Source organism: Lutra lutra, chromosome 5 (assembly GCF_902655055.1).
Source record: "Lutra lutra chromosome 5, mLutLut1.2, whole genome shotgun sequence".
Lineage (NCBI taxonomy): Eukaryota > Metazoa > Chordata > Mammalia > Carnivora > Mustelidae > Lutra > Lutra lutra.
The window spans coordinates 135,226,575-135,246,484 of record NC_062282.1 but is presented as its reverse complement, the minus strand read 5'-3'; the positions used below and the strand labels follow the sequence as shown (position 1 = coordinate 135,246,484).

Below are 19,910 nucleotides of genomic sequence, written 5' to 3'. Positions count from 1 at the left end.
GCATTGCTCCCGTAACCTTTTGGCAGGCAGCCCTAGAAGGCTGAAGTGTGTATGTGTGTAAAAACTTATATTTATCTAAATATATTCAAACAGATACTCAAACCAGTACCTCCACATCCAAAGCACACATTCATTCTTGTTTTCTCCTTTCTCACATGTGTCACTCCCTTCTCTAACTGGAGAAACCCAGCTCCTCTTTTTCTCAATAAATGTACATCATGCTTCATTCCTCACCATGTAACCAGTCCCCCAACTCTGCATGGCCACCGCCTTCCTCAGCAGCCATCCTGGCTTGTTTGACTCAACCTCCAACCCCATCAATTGACCCCTTGCCCAGCCCCCAGTCTACTGTCCATCTCTAACAAATACTCAGGAAAAGGAAGGGGCACTTGTGGCTTTTCAGCTGAAATTTTCGGTTACTCTTCCTTCTTAGGAAGAGAGGGCAGGACTGATTTCTTGGCCTTCTCTAATTGTTGGGGAGATGAAAGCAACAATCATCATTCATGTGGGACTGTGCATTTTAAGTCTGATTCCCCTCTCGCCATTGAACTTTGGATTCACAGCTGCATGTGTCTCCATTGTAATGGAGTTATCATCTGACAGAAGAAAAGGTGACCCGCTCTCCCGAGCACATACTGTGTTTTGTGTGAGGGAGTTTAGGTTTTACAGCCCTTTTTCACTTCCTTATAATTCCATTTTTTGTAAATGTAAGCATTTTTGCATTATACGGATGGATATTATACAAGATAAAGAAACAAATTCCCGTTCCCAATCCCAACAAGAATTCCTGCAAAATAAGGGCTCAATCACGATAATACATTGAAACAAACACAGGAGTCTGGGAACATGTGCTGTGTCTTACCCAAAGGGAGCACCCCTCAGGAAAAAGAAACATTGGTAACAAATGGGAATTTCTAGTTAAGGAAACCAAATATTTATTATGTTAACAATGGAGACTCTTAAGAGTTCTAGATAACAAGCTAGTGCCATGATAGGCAGGGACAAGCTTTGAGGTAAGCCAGAAACAAAGGTGACAGGAAGGGCTCCAGTGCTGGGAGATGTACACAACAACTAGTAACCAGGAGTTTTTGAAGCTTTCCTATCTAACATACGTGTTTTACCTGTCTAGCTTGTAATGGGATGACAGAAGAAGTAATAAACAGTGTTGTTGGGGGTAGGCTTTGACTATTAATAGAGATCTGCATTTCTAGGGGGAGAACAACTGAGTTTTACCATTGTTTAATTATCTGTGGTTGTTTAGTTGTATAATAAACTACCCAAAACTGAGTAGCTTGAGACAACAGCCACTTAATTATGTCTCATGTTTTGTAGGTCACAACGTTGAGCAAGGCTTAGCTGGGCAGTTTTTCTCCATGTGGGGTTGCCCGGGGACACTTGCTATTGATCATACCGTTGTGCTGTTCTGGATGTCTTCATTCACAGGCCTGGGGTCTTGGCAGGACATCTGAAAGGTGGGGCCCAGTCAGGTTCTCTCCAGATGGTCTCTTGAGCTGGGTGGTTAGACTTCTTTCGTGGTAGCTCAAGGGTTCCAGGAACCATCGGTGAAGCAGTTAGTTGTTTTAAAAGCTACCTTGGAACTGGCATAGTGACACTTGCACAATACCGTATCAGTGGAAGCAGTCATAGGCTTGGCCAGAATCAAGGAGGAGAATTAGTCCTACGTCTTGATGGGAAGAGAGTCAACAAGTTGGCAGCAATCTTCACTGAACCATACCTGGAAAAAACTGAGTATGAGATGAACAGATTTTTATTTTTATTTTTTTAAAGACTTAAAGATTTTATTTATTTATTTGAGAGAGAGAGTGAGCATGAACAGCCAGAGGGAGAAGCAGCCTCCCTGCCAAGTAGGGAGCCTGATGCAGGGCTCGATCCCAGGACCCTGAGCTCAAGAACTGAGCCGAAGGCAGAGGCTTGACTGAGTCACCGAGGTGCCCTGAGATGAACAGATTTTTTAAAACTTAAACCTTCTGGGGCGCCTGGGTGGCTCTGTCAGTTAAGCATCTGCCTTCAGCACAGGTCATGATCTCAGGGTCCTGGGCTCAAGCCCTGAATTGGGCTCCTTGCTCCCCAGGGAATCTGCTTCTCCTTCTCCCTCTCCTCCTCCCCTCTCCATTCACGTGCTGTCTCTCTCTCTCTCTCAAATAAATAAAATCTTTAAAAAAAAAGGGGAGGAAAAAAACCCTAGACATTTTATATAAAATAGGATATTGTTTTTAGTTTTGAATTTATATTTGCTAATAATGAGCAGTATAGGGGCCCCTGGGTTCCTCAGTTGGTTAGGCATCTGACTCTTGATCTCAGGTCAGGTCTTCATCTCACAGTCATGAGTTCAAGCCCACATTGGGCACCATGCTGGGTATGGAGCCTACTTAAAATAATAAACAGTACAGTTAAAGTTTTGAAATCATCTTTTCATCATTCAGATTAAAGTTTAAATGATATCTTTTTTTTAAAGATTTTATTTATTTATTTGTCAGAGAGAGAGAGCGAGCGAGAGAGCGAGCACAGGCAGGCAGAGGCAGAAGCAGGCTCCCCACTGAGCAGAGAGCCTGATGTGGTACTGGATCCCAGGACCCTGGGATCATGACCCGAGCCAAAGGCAGCCGCTTAACCAACTGAGCCACCCAGGCGTCCCTAAATGATTATATCTTAAGGAAGAGACTATATTTGTAAAACAGATCTTTGGCTTAACGTGTTCTGCTCTACAAGGCTTATGACCTTTAAAATATCATCACTTAAATGTCCTAAATCAAGATTATTAATGAATTCTCAGAAATTTTATTTTGAAGATTTATATAATCCATTTTTCCTTTTTGTTAGAATAAAGTCTTACGTTGTAAAATGACTTATATTATCTGATATTTCACTGTTGGTTTTACTCTGATCTGTAATGAATAGAATAAGTTAATAGGGTTTCTGTTCCATTCTGTTCATTACAGATCAGAGGTTAAGTTTCAGATCAGATTTACAGAAGAATTACAAACAATAAGAGAGTTCCTGAATGCTCTTCACTTAGCTTCCTCTAATGTTAACATCTTATGTAATCATGTTATATTTTCAAACTGGGAAATAATACACCCAATTCATTGTATACATTACTAGTAACCAAACTATGGATTATTTTTGGATTTCAAGTTTTTCCACTAGTGCCCTCTTGTTGGTCCCAGAAGCTAATTCAGGATACCATACTACATTTAGGAAAATTATTTTTTGAGATTCATAACATTCATGAATTTGAAACATTTAGAAGATGTCCAAGACCTATAGGAGAAAGATAAAAAATTGACTTGTGTTGCAGACATTTCTGATTATTGGTACTGAATTTTTTAATGCACATTTGATGAAACTAAAGAGTATGCTTTACATATAGTTTTGAAAATAGGTCTCTATTGTGGAAATTCTAATTTCTTTTGGCGAAGAATGCTGCTATTATTTGATCTCTGACCTTCCTTGTGAACTGCTTCATTTTTTCTTTTAGTTTTATTTTGTTACTGATGAGATTTGTTGTGAACTCGTGTTCTAACAAGATCTGTAAGAGACAGAGGCAAATGTTTCTACAGTGGCAATCATGATTGGTTCTATTCCTAGAACTTCAGTAGCTAGCCCTGTGCCCTGTGAACCGCTCACTCATCTAGTGGATCCCAGTGTCTCATCTATAAGGTGAAGAAGGGTTTATAAGTCCCCCCAAATACCTGAGAATCAAGAACACAATCTGTTTCATAATATGTGTCATCAATAATGCACCCTTATTAGTATGGTGAGGCAATTCTCAAGCTTTTTCTGTCTCAGAATTTCCTTACATGCTTTAGAATTCCTGAGGACCAGGGCACCAGGGTGGCTCAGGCGGTTAAGAGTCTGGCTCTTGATTTTGGCTCAGGTCATGATCTCAGGTTCTTGGAATAAGGCCCTGAGTCGGGCTTTGCACTCAGGGGGCAGTCTGCTTGAAATACTTTCCCTCTCCCTCTGCCCCTCCCCTTTCTTGTGCATGCATTCTCTCTCTCTCTTTCATTTTCGTTCCTTCTCTCTCAAGTAAATACATAAATCTTAAATAAATAAAATTACTTAGGACCTCAAAGAACTTTTATCTGTCAGGGTTTTATCTATGTATATTTACAGTATTGTAAGTTAAGCTAAGAAATAAAACTAATTCATTTTAAAAATTGCATTACATGTCAATGTAAATTTTTTTTTTAAAGATTTTGTTTATTTGAGAGAGAGAAAGAGATAGCACAAGCAGAGGGGAGGAGCAGAGAGAGAGAGGGAGAAGCAGACTCCCCGCTGAGTAGGGAGCCTGATGCGATGAGGGGCTCCATCCTGAGACTCTTGGATCGTGACCTGAGCTGAAGGCATGCACTCAACTAACTGAGCCACCCAGGTGCCCTCAGTGTCGCAGCCGGCACGACAAATCGACCAGGAACGTGAGGGTAAGAGGATGAAGAAAAGAACTCGAGAAGCAAAGAGATAGGGGCAGGAGGAGCACTGAGGAGGATTTCCAACAGTGCTAAGTTTATTCAAAGCATTAAGGCCATATATATAGTGATATTACATCTGTGTCTAGTTAAACAACCACGAGTTCCTCGTGACGCCAGATGGCTGATGCCAGTACAAATACAGCAAACCTGAAAGTAATTTATGGGCTATACTAGGGCAGCAAGGACCAGCAACGAACTTTTGACCCCAACCGAATTGTTCTCATTTGTTTAGCAAGCATGTGGGAAGTCACGTAGGCGAGCGCACAACACATAGCACAGACCCTTTCTCAGTGCTACTCGACTTTTCCCGTCTTAAACCTTTTGTTAGGGCGCCTGGGTGGCTCAGTGGGTTAAGCCGCTGCCTTCGGCTCAGGTCATGATCTCGGAGTCCTGGGATCGAGTCCCGCATCGGGCTCTCTGCTCAGCATGGAGCCTGCTTCCTCCTGTCTCTCTGCCTGCCTCTCTGCCTGCTTGTGATCTCTCTCTGTCAAATAAATAAATAAAATCTTTAAAAAAAAAAAAACAACCTTTTGTTAGGTTATTCGGACTTTAAAGGTGGCACAAGTCAGGGCCTGGTTTGGTCCTCGTCTCAAGCCTTATTGCGGCCTCCCACACCTCAGTGTAAATATTTTTATAGAAATAGTTGTATTTTCCAAAATGAGACAATTTTAGATGAGAGTGACCTTTTTTTTAAAAAATATTTTTGCAAGTTTATTTAAGACCTGATTTAATAGAAAATAGCTGATTCTCTGATCTGCTGTCTATACTCTCTGCTGTGAGATCCTTTGCCCCGTAACCTCTGGAAAGCTGTATACTTGTGAGAGAGAAAAGATGATAAATATCAAAATATTCAGAATACAGTTTTGACCTCATGGACTACTGGATACATCTCTAGGTCTTCCCAGGGATCCTCAGGCCATGGTTTGAGAACCAGTTACATAAGAGCATGAACTCAAGAGTTTTAGGTCTGATATTTCTGGGTCAGAGTCCTACCTTTACCACTTATTTCCATGTGACTGTAACCAAACTGCTTATCCTTTCCCAATGTCTGCAATCTCATTTGTAAAATGGTAATAAAAACACCATAGCTCTTGTGGAGATTAAATGACATAAAGTATATGAAAGTGTCTAGCATAGTGACGTAAATACAGATGCTCAAGATTTATTCTCCGTCCATTGTTGTAATTTATTTATTTATTCCATTGTTGTAATTTAGACTGTTAAAGCAAAGATGAGTTGAGCAGAGGAAGAACATCATGAAGAATATAACCAGTTTAGAGACAAAAACTGGGGAGTGAGATGTGGTAGATTGTGTGCAAGGATGGCTGCCAGTGATCCTTCCTTGTTATTCTTCTTATTAAGAGATGGCATCTGTTGGGGCACCTGGGTGGCTCAGTGGGTTAAAGCCTCTGCCTTCAGCTCAGGTCATGATCCCAGGGTCCTGGGATCGAGCCCCGCATCGGGCTCTCTGCTCAGCGGGGAGCCTGCTTCCTCCTCTCTCTCTGCCTGCCTCTCTGCCTACTTGTGATCTCTGTCTGTCAAATTAATAAATAAAATCTTTAAAAAAAAAAAAGATGGCATCTGTTTCCCCTCCCTTTCCATCTTGGATGACTTGCTTTGACTGACAGAGTATAGCACGAGGGAGGCTGTGCCAGGTGTGGGCCTTAAGAAACCTGGCAGATTCACTCTTGTGGTCTCAGAGCCCTCAGTCACCATGGTAGACTACCCTTCTGAAGAGAGAGGCTCTTGATGATGAGAGACAGTGAAGGGAAGGAGAGAGGCCAAGCCAGCCTCCAGTCATTCCTTACCCCAGGTGAGGTGTCCATATGTGAATGAAGCCGTCTTGGGTTCTTGAGCTCAAGTGCACCTCTCTAGCCAACACCAGATGGAACAGATGCCATCTTTCCCTTCTGAGCCCTACCCAGATTGCAGAATCAAGAGCAAATTGTTGTTGCTTCAAGCCACTAAGTTTTGAGGTGATTTGTTACACAGCAATAGATGGCTGAAACATTAGATAAATCTAAGAAAAAATGTATCTGTGTGAGCACACTTTTTTTTTTTAAAAGGTTTTATTTATTGAGAGAGAGTGAGAAAGCAAGCACAAGCAGGGGGTAGGGTCAGAGGGAGAAGAAGTAGGCTCCATCTCAGGACCCTGGGATCACGACCCGAGCCAAAGGCAGACGCTTAACCAACTGAGCCACCCCGGCGCCCCTAAACTTTTATATATGAAAAATATAGACAGCACCTTGAAAAACAAACATTTTACTTTTTATTTTAAATGACTAAAAGAGGGCTTCCTTTATAGATTCCTCACCTAGAGGATAAAGGTAACTTAGTCAAAAACCATCAGATGGTGGTTAACAATACTTGGCCTGAGAAGCAGTTACTATTGGTGCCTGAAGAATCTCTCCTTTGTGCTCCTACTTTGCTTTATCCTAACAGGTCTGAGCTGGAAAAAAAAAAAAAAAATGTAACGTGATTTATGTTTTCCCACAGAACTTGGAATCTATTATGTTAAAAACACTAAATAAAAATATAGTGCATTTTTAAAGGCATAACATTAAGGAATTTTTTAAAGGGTTCTTTTCTCCTTTGTGAAGGAGTAAACTGTCTGAAGTGAAATAATTATCATTCTGTGCAGCTGGCAAAAACCTGCCTTTCTGGTTTGTAATGTCGTGTTAATCTGCAAAGGTGTTATTACTCATTCAAAAAATTCTTTGTTCTGGTTGAAAGCCTCACTGACGGTATTTTCAAATAAACTTGTCCTATTGGGGAGTATTTCTCAAGATTATAAGCCTCTTGTAGCTCTGTTCTTTCCAGAATGCTGCTAGTTTGTCAGTAATAAAAGTAATCTATCTCTATTTGCTTAGATTTACGTGGCATCTAATTCACAATCCAGAAATATGTCACAGGCATTTACTCTCATTTGAAAAGTAAATTAATATCTTGTAACATTAAATGAATTTTTTCTGAGTGGAGTTGGAAAAAGTCAGATACTTCTTTCTTGATTTTCTTCTTACTGCCTCGTATCTAGTCTCTCTCTTTTTTTTTTTTTTAAAGATTTTATTTATTTATTTGACAGAGAGAGATCACAAGTAGGCAGAGAGGCAAGCAGAGAGAGAGGAGGAAGCAGGCTCCCCGCCAAGCAGAGAGCCCGATACGGGGCTCGATCCCAGGACCCCGGGATCATGACCCGAGCCGAAGGCAGAGGCCTCAACCCACTGAGCCACCCAGGCGCCCCTATCTAGTCTCTTTTGATTTCCTTACGATAGTAAACAAAAATACGTCAGATTTATTTTATTGCCCCAGGAAAACTATATATCTCTATATAAACTTTCTATAGAAACATTTAACATAGGGCCCTTTTATTTTTTCATATCTTATAAGTTTCAAATCTAAAACTTATTTTTAAACTACCTTTAGAGCCCATTGAGTTAGTTGGAATTACAGAACACTGAAACAAATGTGTAACTAAAAGTAAACTATGTAGCTTTGACTCAGTTGATCTACTGAGGTCAAGATAAATTAATCCATCCATCTTTCTGCTTTCATAGGTTGACTGGTTAGGAAAGTAGAAATCTTAAAAACAGACAAATCAAGGTGTAAGTCACAGGCCACCATGTTTCCAGCATTGCACTTCCCTCTTGTTTGTTGGCTCTTAGTATTAATTCAAAGAATTTTTAGGGAGCTCTGACTGTGTGTAATTCTTGAACTGCATGGAAAGGAAGTGGTGTGTAGTCCTCAGCACCTGCTTTCAAAATGTCTAAATATTAATAGAAAAGTGAAGAGAAGTATGCAATTGCTTTAACAAAGGCAGAATAGTTTAAGTCTTTTTTTTTTTTTTAAGATTTTTTATTTATTTATTTGACAGAGAGAGAGATCACAAACAGGCAGAGAGGCAGGCAGAGAGAGAGATAGAGGAGGAAGCAGGCTCTCCGCTGAGCAGAGAGCCCGATGCGGGACTTGATCCCAGGACCCTGAGATCATGACCTGAGCCGAAGGCAGAGGCTTAACCCACTGAGCCACCCAGGCGCCCCAGAATAGTTTAAGTCTTAGAGGCAGGCAAAAATTAGAGGTTGGTGGAGGGAGAGGTCATAATAAGGTTGAGGAGATAAGGACAGGCTTCATGAAGAAGGTGGCATTTGAACTGGATCTTGAAGGATTAAGTGGGGGTTTGATGATGCCAGAGCAGGAAAGATAGCCCAGAGAGAGAACAGTGCAGGCAGGCCAAGGCCCAAGGAGCCCTCAAGAATTCCTTTCTTGATAGTTGTGTTGCCACTTGGCTCATTCTCTCAAGTCTTACTTGTGGAGATCCACTATGTGTCTAAGACCACCTTGTAATTTAGTGACCTTTTTTTTAAAAAAGATTATTTATCTATTTATTTGTCAGAGAGAGAGAGAAAGAGGGAGTGGCCACAAGCAGGGGAGAGGCAGGCAGAGGTTGAAGCAGGGAGAGGTTGAATCCAAGCCTGCTTGGCCGGGAGCCCGATGCGGGACTTGATCCCAGAACACTGGGATCACGACCTGAGCTGAAGGCAGATGCTCAACTGACTGAGCCACCTAGGCATCCCTGTAATTTATTGATCTTTATGAGAGTCCTTGGACATGTTGCTAAGTGCTGTGATTGCAGTTTTATCTTACTTTGTAGTATCTTGATGAATTTCTCATTTTGGTAGAGATTTTCTCCAAGAAATGATCAGAAGAAATTGATGGTGCTAAATACAATCCCATTCTTGGCCCTTTAAAAAAAAAAAAAAAAAAAAACTATTTATTTATTTATTTATTTTTGCCATGTACTGAAAGAAGTAAAGTTAAGAAAAAGATTTTCTTTAAACTTAAAATGAAACTAACATCTGACTTAGAAGTGAAGCCCCGTGTCTCCGTGTTTTAAGGACTTGGGGGCATGTAGCCTCAACAGTGGAACATAATGGCCTGTAATGATTAGAGTTAGCTGCACAAGGAGCTTGGGAAGAATTTGGATTAAAAGGTCCTAAAGTAGCTTTTTTGAGAGGGGGAAATGGAGTGTGAATTGTTTAGAAATGTTGTCAAGAAATTGACAGTGAAACACCATATCCCTATTTTGTCTCCAGGCATATTCCTTACTTAACACTCACAGCAATCAACCAGATCCACAAAACAATTACTCCATGAACAATAACAGGTAATGACTAGTTCCTACTTGGCATACCTTTTCTTTTAAAACATACTTTAATGCAAGTAAAATGAATGCAGAGTAACTAGTCAAATGCATAAAAAAGCTCCTGATGATAACCAGGTCCTTCTTTGTCTCACTTTCTAGAAGTTTCTTAGTCACTTCATAGCCCCAGAACTTCTCCAGGGTTCTGATAGGGCGGTGAACTGCTTCCCCCATTGAGGTTCTTTCTGTTACAGTCTGGGGTGCATCTTGTTCTGTGGCATTTGTTAGCATGCTTTTTCCATCTTCTGGAGATTAATCATTTGCTTATATGTACTGTAAAATTCAAATACTTGAATTGTGCCTACTCAATAAATATTTGAATATACTCAATTTGAATATACTCAATAAATATTTGAAGTCATATGTTTCTTTCATTATATCCTCAATGGTAGTATCCTTTTCTAGTAATATATCCTGCAGTTGGCCTGTTCCTTGCCTAGTACACTTCTCAATCTTACTTTGGCTCTCATGTCCATTCTCTGTCACTTCTTCATTTCTTTATTCAAGGATGAGTTCCTCTGAACTTGAAGACTATCAATCTGAACTGAAAAATACAGCCCATAGGCAATCTCTGTGAAGAATCCACGTGAAGAGTGCAATTTTCCATAAGCGTAGGAGGCATAAATAATGGGATACAAATTGGGGACAGGGTGATTGGAAGGGGCTGGTTAGGGCAGGACTGGCAGAAATGCAGCCTGGTGATGTGTACCCCCAACCCCAGTAGCTTATTGATGGCGCCCATGGTTTCCAAGACTTGTGCAATATGAGAGATGAGAAGTGAAGAAGTTTTCATTGACAAATGTGCTTGAAGTAGGGACAGAAATACAGTATTTCTGAGGTTCCTCTGCCTCTGCTCCAGGTTCATGTATAGACATACAACATAACAGAAATCTGTTGAGGGAATCATGAGATCCCATGTTTTTTCTTAAGTCAGATCTGGATTCGTTGTGGAACACTGCATATTTTCCTTGTGGTTTCTTCATAGAGGATAACAAGGAGCTAAAGGATGATATTTGTAAAGAATTTTCCATACCTGGGGCACCTGGGTGGCTCAGTGGGTTAGGCCTCTGCCTTCGGCTCAGGTCATGGTCTCAGGGTCCTGGGATCGAGCCCCGCATTGGGCTCTTTGCTCAGTGGGGAGCCTGCTTCCCCCGCTCTCTCTGCCTGCCTCCCTGCCTACTTGGGATCTCTCTCTCTCTCTCTGTTATATAAATAAAATCTTGGAAAAAAAATTTTTTTTCCATACCAGATTCTATATAAATAAAAAGCTGTTGTAGAGGATCGACAGACTCTGCTCTGGTATTTTTGGAGTGATAGTTTTGGAGAATGGTGATTCCTTCTGGGTGTGAAACTTCTGCTATTTCCATATACTTTGCAAACTGCTAAGTTGGTTTTCTAAGCTTGCTTTTGTGTGTATTCTTCATGAATAGGCTATTATTTACTGTTTATAAATAGATTATATGTATAAAGAAGCTAACATTTCTTGTGGAATTATAGGCATAAAGTGTTTTTCATAAAGATACCCTTGATTTATATATATGTATATGTATATATATACTTATATTTTTTTCCCAAAACTCTACCCCATCTCAGTGCTGAAATTTCAAGCAGAATTCATTCCTCTTCTGTTCATGAGGCACTTTTCCATCTGCTTGGGACAGAGGAATTAGGTGGAGTTATGTGGTTCTACTTGCTCTAGTTACTCTATCTGTTCCTGTCTGTGCCTGGGTAGGAAAGTGGATCCAGGGGAGGGATTAGATCGAAATGGAACACTAGGCTCATATGTCAGCCTTCCAGAGGTATTTTCAAGTAAGAGGAAAGCTAGGCATGTGTTACCCACAGCAGCCTGGAAAGTAAGAAAGGTGGATCTCAGTCAGCCAGAAATTATTAAAAAAAAAAAAAAAAAAAAGAATTCCTGAGGCAAAAGGCAAATGTGAAACAACATTTCACATTTAGGTGAATTCACATTTAGGTAAATAGTAGGTGAAAACTAAAGCCCCAAACCTGGGCAGAACCACAGGAGGGAGGTGGTGATGGGTGAAGGTTGGCTCCATGCTTAGTGATTGTGGCTGTAACTGGGAATAGGAGAATACAGATCCACCATCAGGGTAGCACCGTAGAGACTGTGAGATAAAACTAGTGTCTTTCAGTGAACTTCCTTGGTTACTTCATCAGAGTCATCTGTTACTGTTGGCAACCAAGAGATCTGCCTGTTGTACTTCCATCCCTAGGATAAACTGTTGGTATTCATGATATTTTGAGTATACCATTGGACCCAATTTTCTGCATTCCTAGGATTTTTACCAAGGACCCTGGCATGGCTTTTAGGTCCAAACGTACACAGTTAGTGTTCCTGTGGGGCAAGGGAAGGGAAGCCAGTGGATTGCCTGGCTGCTTCCCTTTAGTACCTCAAGGATGCTGGGAAACCTGGCTTAGGAATCAGTCATCACTGCTCCCTGTCCCATTTGATTTCACCTCTGCGTGCCTCTGCTGTTGGACACCCTACCAATGGGAGCCATTGTCATGAATGAATTCTCAGGTCTTCATCTGTCTTTGCAACACTTGCTCAGAAGTCAGAGTCCTTGGCTGAAACCAGGTCATGTGCTGTGGCTCAGCTGCCAGGAGTTGGGGTATGGAGTCTGTTTCCTGCCTTTATTGAAGACGCACAGGGTGGGGGATTCTTTCCAAGTAGGGAGGGGGTTTGATAGTACATACCTAGAATGAAAGAACTAAACTAGAAAATTCTTCATGAAGAATATTTGACATTAGAAAGTCTTTTAATTTAACTCATAGATGAGTACATGATTTTTGTCCTTTCAGATTCCCATAAATGACTTGATAAAATTATCACCCACTCTTAATTAAAAAATCAAAACAGAATAAAACAAAACAAAAGCAAAAAAACCAAAAAATAGGACTAAAAGGAACCTTCTATTTGATAAAAAGTAGATACAAGAGGTACAGAGCAGCCAGTATACTTAGTGATGAAATTTTAGAAGCAATTACGTTAAAGTTACAAAGAAGATTGGGATCATGTTCTCACAACTACCAGTCATCCTTTGGTTGAGGCCCCAACTAATGCGGTAAGGAAAAGAATATATGGAGGAGGAATTTGGAAAAGAAAAAACTAGAACAACTTACTATTGGTAGACAAATTCTTTTCACTGATACAAGTTTAGCAAGATGGCTGTGAATAGACCAATGTGGAAGAATTAATTGCTAATATGTTAGAAATCAGAAAGTATGATAAAACAACAATAAAACTATACAATGGCTATGAATAAGCATATGTTAATTTTCTGTTGCTGCATAACAAATTTCTGCGAATTAGTAGCTTAAATCTATCTACCCCTATTTATTATCTTACCATTCTGTAGGTCTGAAATCCAGGATAGAATGGCTGGGTTCTGTGCTTAATCTTAGAAGGCTAAAATCAAGGTGTTGGTTATCAGAGTCCTTCTTTGAAGGCTCTGGGGAAGAATCTGCTTCCAAACTCAGGTGGTTAGCTAAATCCAGTTTTTGTGGCTGTAGGACTGAGGTTCCCATTTCCTTACTTGGAGTCTACTCTAGCCCCTTGAGGGTGCTAACATTGCTATCTCAGATGCTCCCTCCATCTTTCAAGTGGCAAGGACCCGTGGAGTTGTTTCTATGCTTTGAAAATCTTTGACTTACATTCTGCCTGTTTCTGTTGATGGAGAAAGTGTTTTGCTTGTTAGGGCCCATGTGATTGGGTCAGATCCACTCGAATGATCTCCTGATATTAAGGCTAACTGTGACCTATAACATAACACAGTCATAGTACTGACAGTTCATTTTATCAGCTCTAGGGATTAGAACAGGATTTATTTTGAGGGAGAGGGCACTTTGTAAATTTTGCCTGCCATAAAGTTTGAGTAGAATTTTGTAAGACCTACATGAAAAAAAGGATAAAACATCCTTGAAGGACATAGGAGAAAACCTCATGTTTCAGTTTGTAAATATCCTGTCATTACGCCCCAAGTCATCCAGTCTATCAGTTCAGTTTAATTCCAGTCAAAACCCCAATAGAGTTATTTATTAAATTAGCAAGCTGAATATCATCCTTAATGGGGAAAAATAGAGAGCTTTTTCCCTAAGGTCAGGAACATGACAAGGACGTCCACTCTCACCTCTTTTATTCAACATTGTCCTGGAAGTCCTAGCCACAGCAGTCAGACAACAGACAGAAATAAAAGACATCCAAAATTGGTAAGGAAGAAGTAAAACTTTGACTATTTGCAGATGACCTGACACTGTGTATAGAAAACCCAAAAGACTCCACCAAAAAACCTGCTAGAACTGATAAACAAATTCAGTAAAGTCAGAGGTTACAAATCAGTGTACAGAAATCTGTTGCATTTCTGTGCACTAATAATGAAGCAGCAGAAAGAGAAATTCAGAAAACATTTTTGTTTTTAATTACACCCCAAATAATAAGATACTTAGGAATAAACTTAGGAATAACCAAAAAGGAGAAGGACCTGTACTCTGAAAACTATAAAACACTGATGAAAGAAATTGAAGGTGACACAAGGAAATGGAAAGATATTCCGTGCTCATGGAGTGGAAGAACAAATATTAAAATGTCTATACTACCCAAGCAATCCACACATTTAAAGCAATCCCTATCAAAATAACCAATAACATTTTTCACAGAACTAGAACAAAGAATCCTAAATTTGTATGGAACCACAAAAGACCCTGGATAGCCAAAGCAATCTTGAAGAAGCAAAGAAAAGCTGGAGGCATCACAGTCTGGACCGCAAGTTATATTACAAAGCTGTAGTTATCAAAACAGTATGGTGCTGGCACGTAGATACCTAAATCAGCAGAATAGAATAGAAAACCTGGAAAAAAACCCCACAATTATATGGTCAATTAATATTCAGTAAAGCAGGAAAGAATATTCAATGGAAAAAAGGGCTCTTCAACAAATGGTGTTGGGAAAACTGGACAGCAACATGCAAAAGAATGAAACTTGACCACTTTCTTACACCATATACAAACATAAATTGAAAGTGGATTAAAAACCTAAATGTGTGGCGCTTGGGTGACTCAGTGGGTTAAGCCTCTGCTTTCAGCTCAGGTCATGATCTCGGGGTCCTGGGAACAAGCCCCACATCGGGCTCTCTGCTCAGCGGGGAGCCTGCTTCCCCTCTCTCTCTGCCTGCCTCTCTGCCTACTTGGGATCTCTGTCAAATAAATAAATAAAATCTTAAAAACAACAACAACAACAACAAACCCTAAATATGAGTCCTAAAACATAGGCAGTAACCTCTTTGACATTGGCCATAGCAACTTTCTAGATATGTCTCTTGAGGCAAGGGAAACAAAAGCACAAATAAACTATTGGGACTATATAAAAATAAAAAGCTCCTGTACAGGGAAGGAAACAACCAAACTAAAAGACAACCTACAGAATGGGAGTGGATATTTGCAAATGACATACCCGATAAAGGGTTACTATCCAAAATATATAAAGAACTTACACAACTTAAAAAAAAAGCAAATCTAATTTAAAAATGGGCAGAAGACCTAAACAGACATTTCTCCAAAGAAGACATACAGCATGGCCAACAGACATATCAAGGGAATATAAATCATAACTACAATCAGATATCACCTCATACCTGTCAGAATGGCTAAAATCGAAAACACAAGAAGCAACAGGTGTTGGCAAGGATGTGGAGGAGGGGGAACACTCTTACATTGTTGGTGGAAGTGTAAACTTGTGTAGCCACTGTGGAAAACAATATGAAGTTTCCCCAAAAAGTTAAAAATAGAGCTACCTGACAATCCAGCAATCATACTACTGGGTATTTACCCAATGAAGCAAAAAATACTAATTCAAAGGGATATATGCACCCCTGTGTTTATTGCAGCATTACTTACAATAGCCAAACTATGGAATCAGCCCAGGTGTCCAATCAGTAGATGAATGCGTAAAGAAGAGGTGGTATATATACATAATGGAATATTTTTGGGTGTTGGAGCAAAGGAAGAAGGAGAGAACGAATCTTCAAGGCAGAGAACACCTAACCCAAATGCCAAGAAATGCAGTTGGTTAGTAGGTAGATGATAGAGCACCTACTTTTATAAGTGTCAGGAAAATGCAAATTAAAAGTTAACTTCTCCTCTCTTTTTTGTTCAGTCAGATGGGGAAAATTTTGCTCGAGAGAATTTGTTGGCAAAGGTATGGGGAAATGTACTTTCATTGAGTGAATTGTAATGGTCTTTTTGGTAGTGCCCGTTGTAGTTTGAAGTATACGTATCCTTAGAAAGAGTAATTTTCTTTCCACATTTTTACCCTACCTAAACGTGTAAGTACATGAGCACAAAGAAATATTGACTGGATGTGGCATTGTTAGTATAGAACATGTCCCAAACCAAAGGCCCATCACGGAAGGTTTTTGTTTATGAATTTTCCACTGGATTTGGAAAAAGACACCAATTAAGTTTAAGCAAGGTAATTTAGTAGAAGGAAACAAAAATACCTTTGGGATTTGTAACAAGAACAGTCTTCTCTCAGTGTGTGTCTTTATCACCTCTCATCCATTTTACAATGCATTTATAGATTTTATTTATTTGACAGACAGAGATCACAAGTAGGCAAAGAGGCAGGCAGAGGGAGAGGGGGAAGCAGGCTCCCCACTGAGCAGAGAGCTTGATGCAGGGCTCGATCCCAGGACCCTGAGATCATGACCTGAGCCGAAGGCAGAGGCTTTAACCCACTGAGCCACCCAGGTGCCCCATTTTACAATGCATTTAATCAAAACATCTCCCTTATGTCACAACTCATTTCCTAAAAGCAGTGCAATACTGAGTACTCTCCATATACAAGTAAACGAGTGATGGTAATTCTCTGGGGAAAACCACCGCTGAAGGAAGCCCTACTTCATTAATGCAGTGTGTGACTTCTTGGGGACTTCTGCTCCCCTGCCGTACCTGCCTGGGTGGGGCAAGAGAAAGGAAAAGTCTGTATCAGTGGACCTCTAAAATGGATTGTTTTCAAGATTAATATGATATGTGAAGTAGTGCTTGCTGATTAAATGTTTATCTTCAGCTATGTGATAATTGGTAATTAATATATTAGATCTAATATATTAGATCCTAGAAAGCAGGGGAAATGTTCTCTTTACATCTCTGCTTATGTGAAAGAGATAAAGTAAAATTTCTTCACAAGGGCTTTTCAGAACATTAACTTGGGCAGCTTTAATCTGTGGATTTATTAGTTGAGGACTGAAAATAAAAGCTTTGGCTATTGTTTTTTTAATTCTGTGTATCTTCTGTGTTGTGATAGTAACGCTGTAGGTGAAAATTGCTTTTTCAAGTGAAAGAACTGTGGGATTTTAACCAACACGAGTGGTTTTTGATGAATTCATCAGATGCTCTTCACATAAAAGATTATCTTTATTAAGATAAGAATTTTGTCCGGAAGACAATTTACAATCCCCTAAGAAAAGAAACTTATATTAATTAAAAACCCACTACAATTTAAAAATGTTTTTTTCAAAGGAATTTCTTTAATACATTTCACTTGCAACGCTGCTTTTTTTTGTAATTGAGGCAACACTCAAAGAGGGAACCATGGGCTAATAAAATCATTTCCATTGTGGGCGAAGCTAAGAGAAGATGAGAGCTGTGACTATGTCCCACTGAGAAAGGTGAGACACCATGTTAAAAAAATAAAACTGTGAATTATTTTTGCAGAAGTCAACAAAAGGTTCTGTTGTCCTTGACCACGTATTCCGTCACATAAACCTCGTGGAGATAGATTATTTTGGGCTGCGTTACTGTGACAGAAGCCATCAGACAGTGAGTACAATGACTTCGTATTCAATTTTTCTGGTTATAAAGTTCACTCTCTCTCTGGCCTTTGCTGATGTGGTTTTAAGTAGGTAGTTTCTTTGTAACCGAAAATGACTTTGAAAGCCTCAAACATGTTTTTCCTTGCTAAAATGTTTAGCTTTTTTTTTTTTTTTCCTCTTCTGCCAAAGATCTATATAGAGTGGCAGGATTTACAACTTATGTGTGTACTCCTCTTTGCAGAAGACTTCGCTGGTTTACATTTTTACAGCCGTATCATAGAGAGTACTTTTCATGTATACTGTTAGGAGAACTAAGTAAGCCAGGTAATGTGTTAGGAGGCGAGTGGCTAGTCTTCTGAAGGGACAGATACAACTTACTGCCTTTTAAGAAAATAAATGGTTGGGACGCCTGGGTGGCTCAGTTGGTTAAGCGGCTGCCTTCGGCTCAGGTCATGATCCCAGCGTCCTGGGATCGAGTCCCACATCGGGCTCCTTGCTCGGCAGGGAGCCTGCTTCTCCCTCTGACTCTGCCTGCCTCTCTGTCTGCCTGTGCTCGCTCACTCTCTCTCCCTCTGTCTCTGACAAATAAATAAATAAATAAATAAATCTATCTTTAAAAAAAAAAAAGAAAATAAATGGTTAAAGAGAAAAAATACAGTGTGAAAAGGTGCTTATCTAAGCTTTAGAAGTTGGGAGAGTAATTACAAAAGAAATAAGTAGGAGTTTCCACTCATGAGCTTGATGGAGTAAGTAATAAAGGCAACCAAACTTTTGGTGTCTGGGGTCAGTCTTCATGAAGGTCTAACATCTTCCTAGCTGGTTGATTGGTGGAAAGTTTCTTAGTGAAGCAACTCACTACATTGGTTAGGGTAGATCCTATATGGTTATAAGGTTGAAAAGCTATTTCTTGGGTGGTGAGCAGAGGAAAAAGACTTTGGAGGTGGTTGTTTGGGGTATGAAAGGATATTATTCATTAGTGCCTTTTATTTTAGTCTAAGAAGGGTCTTAACCTCAGACACAGTCTTATTATGCAGAGTGCTTATATGCTTACCTTAAAAGTCCCATTTGACTTTTATTTTTCATGTTACTCAACTCCTTTTGGAAGAAAGATTTCCGCTTCTTCCTTCATCAGTTATTTCTCCCAGCCTCCAGTGGATCATCTGGGATCTATTCAGTGAGGCATATGATTGTCTGAGTGGGCTTTTTCTGTCCCGGTCACAGGAATGTGCTAGGATGAGAAGAGAGAGACAACTGGAATGCTATTGATGGTGATAACTTGTGATTTTTCCTGAGCTAGTTTCATAATCCGTTTTGTTTCACAGGAGGATTTCACAAAGCAGGAATAAAAAATTGGGTGTGTTGGTTAGCTTTACCTAGAAAGGAGTAGCTTTCTAAAGGCAAACGGTCATTAAGGCACACTTCAAAGAAAGGGAAATGGACATCTTCTGGGGTTCCCTGTATGGGCCATAAGTGAATACTGCAGAACTGTAAATCTACATTGAAAGATTAAATTGAAGGCTCTAGAAGCTATCTTGCATTACATTCATATTTTGAAAGAACATTTTTCTTAGTAGAGAAAATTACTGTTTCCTGGTCTTATCGAGTATGTCAGACTTCTCCTGGAAAGATTGACTGTCTTGCTAAAATTATATAGACCTTATCTCTCTCTTTTTTTTTTTTTTTGAAAATTTGCAAAGGAAGAAAATATATGAAAAGTCAGACAATCTCAACTGAGCCACCCAGGCGCCCTGCCAGAGAATTTCAAACAATGGCCTGTATCATTACAAAAAGAATTAGCAGTTGGTATTGATTCAGAGTTTTCTAGGGTTTATATTAAAACCAAAAAAATTTTTTTTCTCTTAACCTTATTCTTAAGGGTCTGCATTTGTGGTGTGTTTGCAATGAAGGTTTTGGAAGTAACCACATTACAGTTAGAAGGAGAAAGCTCTTAAGTCATGTTTGGGTTTTTTTTTTTTTTTGATACTGTAAGAACACCAGGTATGTAAATCACATGAAGAAAACATCTTTTTGCCCCCTGAATTTAGTTATTTCTAGTGAATGAAGATAAAATAGAGGTGATTAATAAACATTCCTTAGTCTTTTCATGCTCAAGTGTATGGTCTGATTATCTTACATGTATTTTTAATTGTAGGAAACTATAAGGAGGTTATGAAAATTTACCACTCCTTTAGATAATGGTTTCATCAAAGTATACTGGAGGGCTGATAGTGTATCTAGGTAGAAAATGTGATTCCATTACTGATTTGCTTCTCTTGGGTATTGAGGCAGAACAAAGGATTTCTCTTGGGGCAGTAGCTCTGGTGGGTTCTTCATTCCAGGCACCCACCCAAGGCTCAACTTTATTTCTAGGGAAATTCCTATTTCTGTGTCTTC

The 19,910-nt window shown here is 39.7% G+C and overlaps 1 protein-coding gene across 3 annotated transcripts in view; it reads left to right on the top strand.

The window, feature by feature from the left end:
- EPB41L4A (erythrocyte membrane protein band 4.1 like 4A) overlaps positions 1–19,910 on the top strand; it is a 258,448-nt gene that overhangs the window by 91,249 nt on the left and 147,289 nt on the right. For all 3 annotated transcript variants that reach the window (XM_047729879.1, XM_047729878.1, XM_047729877.1), the window contains exon 3: positions 17,419–17,523. In XM_047729879.1, coding sequence (XP_047585835.1) covers positions 17,419–17,523 — 105 coding nt within the window. The remainder of the gene's footprint in view (positions 1–17,418; positions 17,524–19,910) is intronic.